Source organism: Rhinichthys klamathensis, unplaced genomic scaffold (genome assembly GCF_029890125.1).
Source record: "Rhinichthys klamathensis goyatoka isolate OS25496 unplaced genomic scaffold, OSU_Roscu_1.1 h1tg000050l_1, whole genome shotgun sequence".
Taxonomy (NCBI): Eukaryota; Metazoa; Chordata; class Actinopteri; order Cypriniformes; family Leuciscidae; genus Rhinichthys; species Rhinichthys klamathensis.
The window spans coordinates 3,793,439-3,805,517 of record NW_026606596.1 but is presented as its reverse complement, the minus strand read 5'-3'; the positions used below and the strand labels follow the sequence as shown (position 1 = coordinate 3,805,517).

The 12,079-nt window shown below is 36.1% G+C and overlaps 1 protein-coding gene across 1 annotated transcript in view; it reads left to right on the top strand.

Annotated features, from left to right (window-relative positions):
* ltn1 (listerin E3 ubiquitin protein ligase 1) overlaps positions 1–12,079 on the top strand; it is a 26,402-nt gene extending 14,323 nt beyond the window's left edge. The window contains exons 21-30 of the mRNA XM_056247797.1: positions 692–836; positions 1,048–1,258; positions 2,718–2,955; positions 4,638–4,718; positions 5,855–6,041; positions 6,313–6,484; positions 7,409–7,629; positions 7,724–7,918; positions 10,379–10,546; positions 11,047–12,079. Coding sequence (XP_056103772.1) covers positions 692–836; positions 1,048–1,258; positions 2,718–2,955; positions 4,638–4,718; positions 5,855–6,041; positions 6,313–6,484; positions 7,409–7,629; positions 7,724–7,918; positions 10,379–10,546; positions 11,047–11,109 — 1,681 coding nt within the window. The 3' untranslated portion in view covers positions 11,110–12,079. The remainder of the gene's footprint in view (positions 1–691; positions 837–1,047; positions 1,259–2,717; positions 2,956–4,637; positions 4,719–5,854; positions 6,042–6,312; positions 6,485–7,408; positions 7,630–7,723; positions 7,919–10,378; positions 10,547–11,046) is intronic.

Below are 12,079 nucleotides of genomic sequence, written 5' to 3'. Positions count from 1 at the left end.
ACGCATTGAATAATGCTGCTCGTTTATAGGCACTTCAGTGGGCCTTTAAGCTATGAAATTTGAAAAATAATTAGCAGTAATAAAAACAGCTACCATAACCATTTTAGATGCATCAAGAATGTGATGCAACTTGAAATGATACATAATAATAATATATAAAGAAATTCTTACAATGCTTTCAGAGAAATAACAAATACTGAAATACAGAAATTTTATTTTGAATTTTGAATGTATTTATTTTAAAAGGGACAATGCACATTAATTAACATGAGCACTCAAGTCCATCATGTAAATGAGCCAGATTTAGCCATACAGGCTATTTTTCATCTGTAGTCCCTACAGCCCCCTAAATAAACTATTTCCTATCACCTTAAATCTTTCAAAATAAAGAATGCAAAATATGAAATGAATATAAAATGAATTAATTATATTAATGCAACTTGAAATAAACATTTGGCTTAGAATGCTTTTAGAAAAAACAACAACAAACAAATCAACAAAAAATATCTCCTATGCCCTCTTTATATCTTTCAATATAAAATTAACAAGTAATAAAGTATAAGTATAAAATAAATGCCAAAAAGCAACAAACTATTCAAGTTCATTGTTTTTACAGTCTTATTTTATATCCATTGATTCATATAACGCAGGGTCTAATAATCTATTCTCCTTTCTTTGTGTCCATTTGCAGTGACCTTGGAAAGGTTTCCGCTGCAGGGCTCTCATTGGCAGTAGAAATGATGCGCTTCCTGTGCTGGATGGTGGATCATTCTCCCACAGTCTTCGGAAACACTCATTGGGATCTCCTGCTTTGCTCAATGCTGGCATGGCTTGAGGTGATATTTCTCTTTCCATCTTCATTCACTGTTTTTAATGCAATATACAGACTCAAAGTGTCACACTCTCTGTCCCTTCCAGATATTTCTACCCCGGTGCAAAATCAAATGATGCTTTATGGCTGATCTTATAAATAATCACGCCTAATCTGAGAACCGTTCTGCTTACGGACGGCAATCCAAGCAAATGTCGTTTGTGTCTTTTTCACAGACTACCAGTGAGAACACCGCTGTATTCTGGAATCCATGGGTTCAGCTGTTTGTGTGTGCAAACTGTGAGCTGATTGTGAGGCTGAGTGAGTTTTTCACATCGCCCCCTGCTGGTGTGGAGCAACTTCTTCCAGAGCTGACCTCAGAGTGGAAGGAGTTCTTTTTGGAGGGAATTCACAACCTTCTGCTCCCACTGCTTATTAAGATCCCCAGTGAGTCACCTTAACAAGAACTTTTGTGGTTGAACAAGAAAATGTTTGGTTTGTAGTTACACTAGCATTCAGTTTTACAGTTTGTAAAAACAGTAATATTGTAAAATGATTTTAATTTGACATTTAATTTAATTGTTTTATATCTTAAGTGTCTTCAGTCACATGATCCTTAAAAATCATTCTAATATGCTGATTTGATTATAAAATATATTATTATTATCAACATTGAAAATAGATGTGATGTGCTTCTTAATATTTTTTTGGAAACGGACACATTTTAAAAAATCTCATCAAACCCAAACTTTTGACTGGAAATGTAAATATTTCAGGAAATTCATGTTTCAGACATGCCATCTCAAAAATATGACTGAAAACATATAAAGGTGCAACTTTTCTGAGATTTAACCGTCTAAACTGTCTAACAGCTAAGGCACAAGCATGCTATCACTATAAAAATATCCTGTTAAATTTACGATAAAAAACTATTATGTTGCAATATGAAAAATATGGTGACAATTTTTCTGGTATTACAGGATGGCATATTGGTATATTTTACAACCTATAACTGCATATTTCATAAAATGATAAAATATTAATAATATACCATTACTATAATTTACCTTACAATTTACTGATAGCAATACGGGTGGAATAATAGAAACCCACATGATGAATCGTAAGCGGCCTTTCGTTAAAACATGCTGGCGACACTTTACGATAAGGTTTCATTTGTTAACATTAGTTAACTACTTTAGTTACCGTGATGTGAACTAATAATGAACAATACTTCTACAGCATTTATTATTCTTAGTTAATGTTAATCACAGCATACATTTTTAGGATCAAAAGTTGTATATCTGTTATCATTAGTTGATGCACTGTGAACAAACTTAAACATTTTTATTAACTAACATCAACAGGTTAATAAACGCTGTAAAAATTTATTGCTCATTGGTAGTTCATATTATTTAACTAATTAACTAACTAATGTTAACAAATGAGACCTTATTGTAATGTGTTACCAACATGGCCAATACTTGTCTATGATGGATTATAGGCAAAACATCATCATGTAACACACATGACACTAAACTGCAATAAATATAACCTGAAGAACACAAAACACCCTAAATTCTCGGAATGTCCTTATGTTTTTCATCATAAATTGTATGGTTATTCATAGTTTCTACTTGGAAAAAGTATACATTTGACAGTATTTTACAATAAAATTGCATATAATGTTATAATAAACCAATTACAGTTTTTCACAATACAGTTGATGGTAAGGTAACTTACAATAAAAAAAAATTGCCGTTTTTTTTTTCCAGAATTTTTTGTTTATTTTTCTATACACATTTTTTTTTTTAAAGTGTAATTAAAACTCATCTACACTTTTGATATATAATGGAAACATGATGTCTTTTGGTTAACAGACTGCTTGAAATGTCTTTTGTCTCAGCGGACTTTACAGAGCCGGATGACCCTTTGTTCCCCCTGCCAGTGTTGAGGGCGATGGGGGAGGCTCTTACGTACATCCCCGTGGAGCTGCTCACACACAATAAACTTCCTCCTCGGTTTGTAGCCGACCAGAGGAGCAGTCTGCCAGAGCCCCTCCAGACCCTGCTGAATACCCTCTCGCCCCTGCTGCTCTTCAAAGCCCGCCCGTTACAGCTCGCTGTCTACCACATCCTGCACAAGTACAGACTCTATTACCTTCTTTAACTTAAAGGGATAGTTCACCCAAAAATGAAAATTCTGTCAGTAATTACTCACCCTCATGTTGTTCCAACCCCGTAAGACTTTCGTTCATCTTCGGAACACAGATTAAGATATTTTTGATTAAATCTGAGAGCTGGATCACTCCTCCATAAGCTTCTTAAGGGATCGAAACTGACCGGCCCAAAAGTTATGAAAGACATCGTTAAAATAGTCTGAGTGACTACAGTGGCTCAACCTTAAGTTTATCAAGCGACGAGAATACTTTTTGTGCGCAAAAAAACAAACAAAAATAACGACTTTATTCAACTAACCATTTCCTTCTATGTGGGCCGTGATATTTCACGTAGTGAAACTACGCAAACTTCTAGGTTGTACGTCACGCATCACACACATGACCAGCGTCGGCCAATAGTGAGCCTGCGTGTGACGTGCAACCTAGAAGCTTTGCGCAATATCACTACGTGAAATATCACGGCCCACAGAGAAGGAAATGGTTAGTTGAATAAAGTCGTTATTTTTGTTAGTTTTTTGCGCACAAAAAGTATTCTCGTCGCTTGATAAACTTAAGGTTGAGCCACTGTAGTCACTCGGGGATATTCAAATTAAATGACCCATCATACCACTGATCAGCTCTACCAAACTTGGATGTCTTTTTCCAGTAATAAACAAACACTGTTAGGTTGTTTTGATTGATACTGTGAAGCAGCTTTGATATAATCTGTATTGTGAAAAGCGCTATATAAATATATTTGACTTGACTTGACTTGACTCGGACTATTTTAACGATGTCTTTCATAACTTTTGGGCCGGCCAGCTTCGATCCCTTAAGAAGCCTATGGAGGAGTGATCCAGCTCTCAGATTTAATCAAAAATATCTTAATTTGTGTTCCGAAGATGAACGAACGTCTTACGGGGTTGAACAACATGAGGGTGAGTAATTACTGACAGAATTTAAATTTTTAGGTGAACTAACCCTTAAAGACTTTAAGACTTACTTTTAGTTCAACATAATACATAGATATACTCTAAAGGCCCTTTTACATGATCAGCAACTATGAGCACATTAACATATGACCGAAGTCTTAAAGGTACAGTAGCAAAAACAACCCGTTTAATACTAAAGGGTCATGTTAAACTAAATAACAACTGTTTGTGCTGCAAGAAAACTTGTTTAACATTATAATTGGACTTTAGGGCAAAAAATAAAATGGTAAGTGTAGAATACCGCATTAAGGAGTCAGTATGTGTCTCACCACCTAGACATTATCTTTGTTTTCTACCTGTTCTGCAGCGTCTGCAGAAACACTATAATGGACTTTCCTGTAAGTTGCTTTGGTGGGATAGTGTCTGTCGAGAACATAATTGTAAATGTAATTGAAATGAATACTCCAAGGGACGGGCAGTTTTTGCATAGCCTTAAGGTCATATTGTACGGAAAAAGTTTAATCCACAATGCGTTACGCTTTGGCTTTAATTAAATATGCTTCATTGAGAGCACAAGCCTCTGGGAGAGAAGCAGTTTTATATTCCAGGGGGTTAGCTGAGATCTCCTCTGTGCTGTTGCTGTAATGCTATGTCCATTACAAGCCTTTGAAAGAGCCTCAGCGATGACGTCAAGTCGTCTCAGGAGAAATGTGAGTGATGTGTTCGTGTCTTACAGGGTGATGCCTTTGTTGCCAGAGAGTGACAGTGAGAGTGCCAGCGCTAAATCTGAGGACGAAGATGGAGAAGAACCATGCTTGTAAGACACATGACGATGCACTTTCACACACACACACACACACACACACACAGCTTTGTTTTTGTGATATATGAGGACATTCCATAGGCGTAATGATTTTTATACTGGACAAACTGTATATTCTATCCCCCTACACTGCCCCTATCCCTAAACCTACCCATCACAGGAGACATGCTGCATTTTTACATTTAAAAAAAAACATTGTTTTTTATGTTTTTTAAGCTATTTGAAATATGAGGACTCATGCAATGTCCTCATATATCACGTGTAAGTTGTAATACCAGTGTAATATGCATGTCATTATACACATTTGTGTCCTCATATATCACAAAAACACACACACACACACACACACACACACACACACACACACACACACACACACACACACACACACACACACACTCTCTTTATCTCTATCTCTCACACACACACGTTGGGTTTTCATGTTTTATGGGGACTTTCCATAGACATAATGATTTTTTTGTACTGTACAATCTGTATTCTAACCCTAAACCTACCCATATGATTTATAAGTTGTTTTCCTCATGGGGACCAAAAAATATCCCCACAAGGGCAAGGATTTTGGATATTGCCCTCTTTGCCACCCCCATAACATAGGGTTTACCTGAACCACACACACACAGAGTGGCCCCCAAAAGTCTTTGTACATTTAATGCTAAATATATGCCATTTGGTTTGATATTTTGACATCCATCCATCCATATTATTATTATTATTATTATTATTTAATTACTTTTATCAGCTATTTATTTTTTAATAATTTATTTAATCATTTTTTATTGTTTATTAATACATGTATTTATTGTATCAACTAAAATGTACAATATCTAAAATAATGCAATAAAACATATCTAAATAAAACAAAACACCCTAATGTACATTAATTATAAGAATAATAAAGAAAATAAATTGTTTATATAAAGTATAATCATATGTGACCTCTGGTAATGTCCTTTTACTGTTTTTCACTGTAAATTTATGTTTTTATATTATTATTATTATTTATTAATTATTTATTGTGTTATGTAATCATCCATCCATACATCCACCCACAAGTTTTATGGTCGCCCATGTCCTACATCTAGGAGACTAACTGTGTGCACTTCCTGCAGGTCTCCTCCGGCAGCGTTGATGAACATCCTTTCTGCCACAGAAGAGCTACTGGAGAATATTCTAGGTGGTGTGCAAGTGGGTGAGTTTGCAGTGGTACAGGCCCTCAGCATGGAGCACTGCTGCATTCTGGGATATCTTCTGTCCTGGAAACTCCTTTTTACCTTCTTCAAGGCTTCTTCATCTCATGTGAGTTAATTATCAGTGATAATGCTCTGTAAAGCTGTCAATCATTGCCTCATCCTTTCTGATACACTTCTAACACAGACATTTTAGAGGTTAAATTGACGTTCAGACATGCCCATTTCATCGTGACAGAAATATTGAGTCATAATGTCACAGCTTTCATCACCCAAGCCCTTTCTGATCCTGTGTAAATGTGAAGAAAGGGCACAGTACTTATTTGTAACGCAAGCAAGATGTCTTTTGCATAGTGAAAACATCTATCTTTGTGTTTCAGCTGCGAGCTCAATACTCTCTGCACCTGAAAAAGAGTCGTTCTCTTCATAAACTACTGCTCCACCTGTTCCGTCTGATGCCAGAGAACCTATCAGTGCCCGGACAGCCAGCAGAACCCTCAAGCAAAGAACCAAAAACCTTCTTCACTGAGACTTTGTCTCTCTCCCCTCAGAGTATGTTGCAGATCATTAATAACTGTGGTTCTCACTGCCAAAATAATTTATTGCAAACAAAAATGTTGATAAAATGTAATAAATATATTAATGAAAATTATTTTATTTAAATGATTAATTAAAAAATAAATGTATTTATTTAGTATTGTAACTAGGCGCACATATTTTATTGTTTGTTAGTATTATTTATATACTATTTTAGTATTTATTAAAACAAATTATCAAAGTTGTCATTTTTATTTTAGTTTTTGTACGTTTTTTAGTAAGTTCATTTTTAGTGTTTTTTTATATTTCTATTTATCTTTAATTTTTAATTTATTTAAGTTTTAGTCATTTAGAATTTAAACTGTTTCACTTTATTTTGATGGTCCCTTTAACACATTTTGTTGACTAAGTAATGTTGCACCTACATGTCTACTAACTCTCATTAGAGTGTTAGTAGAGTATTAGTAGATTGGTAGGGTTAGGGTTAGAATAAGTTGACATATACTTGCAAAGTTACTTATAGTTAGTAGAATGTCTGTTTGGGGACCATAACAATAAAGAGTTAGCAGATATTAAGCAGACATTCTACTAATAATCTACTGAGAGTTAGTTGACATGTAGTTGAAAAGTTGCCTATAGTCAACAGAATGTTCAAAAGGGACCATCAAAATAAAGTGTTACCATTTAAACTTATTTGTTTCAGTTGTTCAGCAACATTTCTAATTAAAAAAAAAAATTCAGTTTGTTTTTCATCTCATTTTTGTTTTATTTTGGCTTTATTTAAATTATTGAAAACAGTTTTAGTTAACAATACCAACACAGCCTGCAACCTGCGACCTGATCAGAACAGACCAACAGATCAGTTGACATCCAATGATTTATAACATTTGTGCATTTCTCTCATATCTGAGATCATCTCACTAAGTGTGTGTGTTGTAGAAACTGAAGGTCTGCAGTTTGAGGTTCCCCATCTGGCATGCTCTGTGTACTATGGTGCGCTGAAAGACTTGCCCGCAATGGTCCGTCTGTGGTGGAACAGCCAAGAGAAACGTGTCTTCAGCACGGTGGATAAATTCACCAGCAAGTACGTCAGCGGCGTCTTGTCTGCGCAGGAGATCGCCTCTGTGCAGTCCAGCACCCAGACTTTTGAGAACATGATGGTAAGCCAGGGTGGAAAGTTTAGTTCAGGAAAAGGATGTGCTCTGTGCTTAAGTGTTTTTTTGCATTGTGATTTAATGTGTTTTGCCTTCACAGGTGAAAGCGCGTTCTGCCACGCGGGAGGTGATCGCTACTTACTCTGTCGACGATATCTTCATCGAGCTGGTGATTCAGCTGCCTCAGAATTATCCCCTCGGGTCTATCTCAGTGGAGAGTGGGCGGAGAGTGGGTGTGGCCGTTCAGCAGTGGCGCAATTGGATGCTTCAGCTCAGCACGTACCTCACACACCAGGTACAGGAAGTATAAATGTTCTCTGTATATACTTTTTAATAAAAAAAAAACGGTAATAACATTTAGTTTAATAAAAAAGATTTATAGACTACCATTGAAAAGTTTGGGGTCAGTAAGATTTTTTTTTCTTTTTTCAAGGTTGCATTTATATGATAAAAAAATATAGTAAAAACAGTAATATTGTTAAATGGCAAATGGACTGCATTTATATAGCGCTTTCACAGACCCAATGGCCACCAAAGCGCTTTACATTTGCCTCACATTCACCCATTCACACACTCATTCATACACCGACGGGCGACGGCAGCCATGCAAGGCGCCATCCAGCTCGTCGGGAGCAGCTGGGGTTAGGTGTCTTGCTCATGGACACCTCGACACTTGGTCAGGTGGAACCGAGGATTGAACCACCAACCTTCCGGTTTGTAGACAACCCACATGAACCACTGAGCCACTGCCGCCCTACAGTGAAAAACTTTTTTTCTATTTGAATATATTTTAAAATGTAATTTATTCTTGTCATGGCAAAGCTGAATTTTTAACATCATATCTCCAGTCTTCAGTGCCGCATGATCTTTCAGAAATCATTCTAATATGATGATTTGCTGCTCAAGAAACATTTCTTATCAAAATTGAAAGCAGTTATGCTGCATGTTTTTGTGGAAACTGTACATTTGTACAGTAAAAAAATCAGCATCATTTGAATAGAAAGTTCAAAACAACAGCAAATAAAAATGTAATTTAAATTTAAATGCAATTTCTTTTATCAATTTAATACATACTTGCTGAATGAATATGATTAATTAAAAAAAAAAAATCATAATGACCCCAAACATTTGAACCTGGTGTATAAAAGAATCGAGAAACATTTGCGAAATTTAAATTAATAATTAATTAGTTATTATTATCTCAGGATATTGTTTTTTCACCTATAAATATTCTTACTTCATGCTAAATTTCGCCTTCAGTTTCCTAATTTGACAACTTCTGAAAATCTTGGAAAAAAAACAAACAACTGGCACTAAAACACTGTCATACTGCAAGGCAGTGCTGTTACAGAGAAGCTAAAATAGCTTCCCCAAAAGTACAAAAAGGACATCTAAGCCACACAATTTTTTTGTTAAAGATTTCTCTTTAAAGGGTCATGAAACCCCCCTCTTTCAGCTCAAGTCTAGCTCACAATCTTTTTGAAAAATGCAACTTAAATGGGCGTGGATGGCTGTGAGAAGGGGTGTGGTAAGGCCATCACTGTCATCGCCAGTATCCCATGCATATCGACTGTCACTAAAAGCAGTGGTAAAACGTGAGGAAATGCTAGATTTTTTTTATAGCTGGCAAAGTTAAAGTCTTATGAAATACGACACTTTATTATTGTCCTTTCAAAAGTAACTGAATGCCCTCCTATATTAGCCTACAGTAATCATAATTCTATTGAGAACATATTAATGTAGGCTACATGTATAATTATAATGTTATTATAAAATATATAGTTGTTTATATAGACACTATAAATACATATATTTGAAAATTATTAATTTTCCGCTTAAAAAAAAACGTTACGTGCATAGCTAGATCTACGCGCCCCCTGAACCCCCATAATAAAGATGGCTCTGTGGAGGTGGATGACGTCTCATTTTAGACACACACACACACACACCTCTGAAGGGATAGAAAAGTCCTCGGGACTTGGTACCGCATCACTCGCAAGACGCAACCTGCATTGGTCGTCAACAAGGCGAAGTCCACCATTCTCCAATTCTCGAAGCTCTCTCGAGAAAAATGTTTGCGGCACACACGTTTAGATGTGTCCGTGGTTGATGGAAAACCAACCGCCCAGAGCCAGAGTCCAGCCCTGGCAGCATCGCGGGGAAACATATTCAACCCAATTGGACTTTTGCACCACGAAAACAAACACTTGCGTGCGTCCCATGATTGCCTCTCTCATCTACTACGCGATATCACAGTTTGACATGTCACTGGAAAGATCCACGTGGTGTCATGAATAATTAAGAGACAGTGTCTTCTCATAGGATATGAAAACTCAGTCTCATTAATAATTATGAGACACCGATGAGTCATCAACGCACTCACAGTGCACTGCCACGTCACAGCCTGTGACGTGGACACGATGAAGATTTTAAACCCGGAAGACAAAAAAAGCGGAAAAAAACTCAAATTTAACCATTTTAACCCTGCTATTAAATCTAACTGATGCTAACATTGTCTTCAATGGTGTTCAACACATATACCTCTGATAAAATCTCAGAAAATTTGGTTTGGGGTTTCATGAACCTTTAAGTGCCCATATACTTTTTGAAGCCACTGTAAATCTTACCTTATCTCTTTAGGTTGGAATTGGCCAAGTTGGACTGGTTTATTAGAGTAACAGTCAAATAGTGCTTAATATATGAATAATAACCGAAAATGCCCAAAGTAATTTAGATGATGTGTTGTGTTTGGTAGAATGGCAGTATTCTGGAGGGTCTGTCGCTGTGGAAGAACAATGTTGACAAGCGTTTTGAGGGGGTGGAGGACTGTATGATCTGCTTCTCTGTCATTCATGGATCCAATTACTCGCTGCCAAAGAAAGCTTGCCGTACCTGCAAAAAGAAGTTCCACTCTGTCTGTCTGGTGAGTGCTGCATACACCATCTCTTGCTCTTCCATTGTAGTTATTTTTAGATGAATGTTTTTAAACAATGAGAGTAGTAAGTGTAGTTTCGAGCATTTAATGTTGTTTTACGAATTTCCAATTTACATCACTATCTAGAATATCTGCAGGTCACCATTTTACTTCTGTAATCTGACTTACGTATTTCTTAGTCAAACAGGATATTCAACTGTATTCAGAAAGTAAATGGGCTCAGTTTTGTTCTTAAAATGTAAAAAAAAAAAAATCTTGTTTGTACTGTGACTGCATCACTCATATCAGAGGTTTAAAACCCTATAGAAGGTCACCAATGCTCTTGAAATCGAATTATTTCCCCTCCGCAGTGAAGTTCTCAATCCGTCTCCATTTATTACTCCATTTCTGCAGATATTTCAGAATCAGCAAAATGTGCAGCCTTGAATGTTCTCGTGCGCTTCTCGTTCCTCACTGACTGGTTGTTTCCATTTTCTTTCATTCCACAGTATAAATGGTTCACGTCTAGCAACAAATCCACGTGTCCTCTTTGCAGAGAGACGTTCTTCTAAGCTCTGTCTCCATGGACACAAATAATAGGTGAATGACGTCCATGGCGAACAGCTGACTCAAAAAGAAATGTTCTGTTTGTTTGTTTTGTACATATGATTTTTGCAGTGCTGCAAATTACCATGACCTTTTAGTTTCTGACTCTGAAGATGTATCCAACAACATCCATCACAAACAGCGAAATTAATGAATAAACAGTCGGAATTCCAGAAAACAAAGTGCCGGACTGAATTAAAAACAACTGGACAGGACAATGAAGGCTGAACAAACATATTCCTGGCCTTAAAGGAATAGTTCACTCATAAATTGACACTTTGTCATTATTTAATCATCCCCCTGTCGTTCCAAACCTGTTCATGTAATTTTCTTTTCTGTGGAACACAGAATTTTGAAGAATCTTGACACTCTTTTCCACAACACATCTGTCAAGCTCCAAAAAAGAGCATCATAAAAATAGTCAGAATGAATTGTGTGCTATATTTAAGTCATATGATAGATTTGTTAAAGCAAAGGTCCAAAATTTAAGTTGTTATTCTCTGAAATAAATATATTTTTTGCACATATAGATTTGGAATAACCTGGATAAATAATCACAAAATATTTATTTTTTGCATGTGAACTATCTCTTTAAATTCAATTTAAATGTCTAAGGTGGGAAGATGGTTTGTCACATATCTGGTTACATAAATTTGCCATTCATTCTGGTGAAATCACACTGCTCATAGGTTCTGCTGATGTGGAAAATAATGTATTTTGCTCTGGTAAATGTGGGACCATATGGATGATGACCTGTGTAGAAATAATGGACATAGTTTTGGCTTTTAATCTTAGTTAGATTATATTTTGTTTGTATGATGACACGCAATGCTGTATGCAGCAAAAAAATTGTTTGCTATATCTTTAGTTGTCATGGATTGTGTAACATGACACACAATCTGTGGTCCTGAAATACAGATGTTTATCATACTTTCA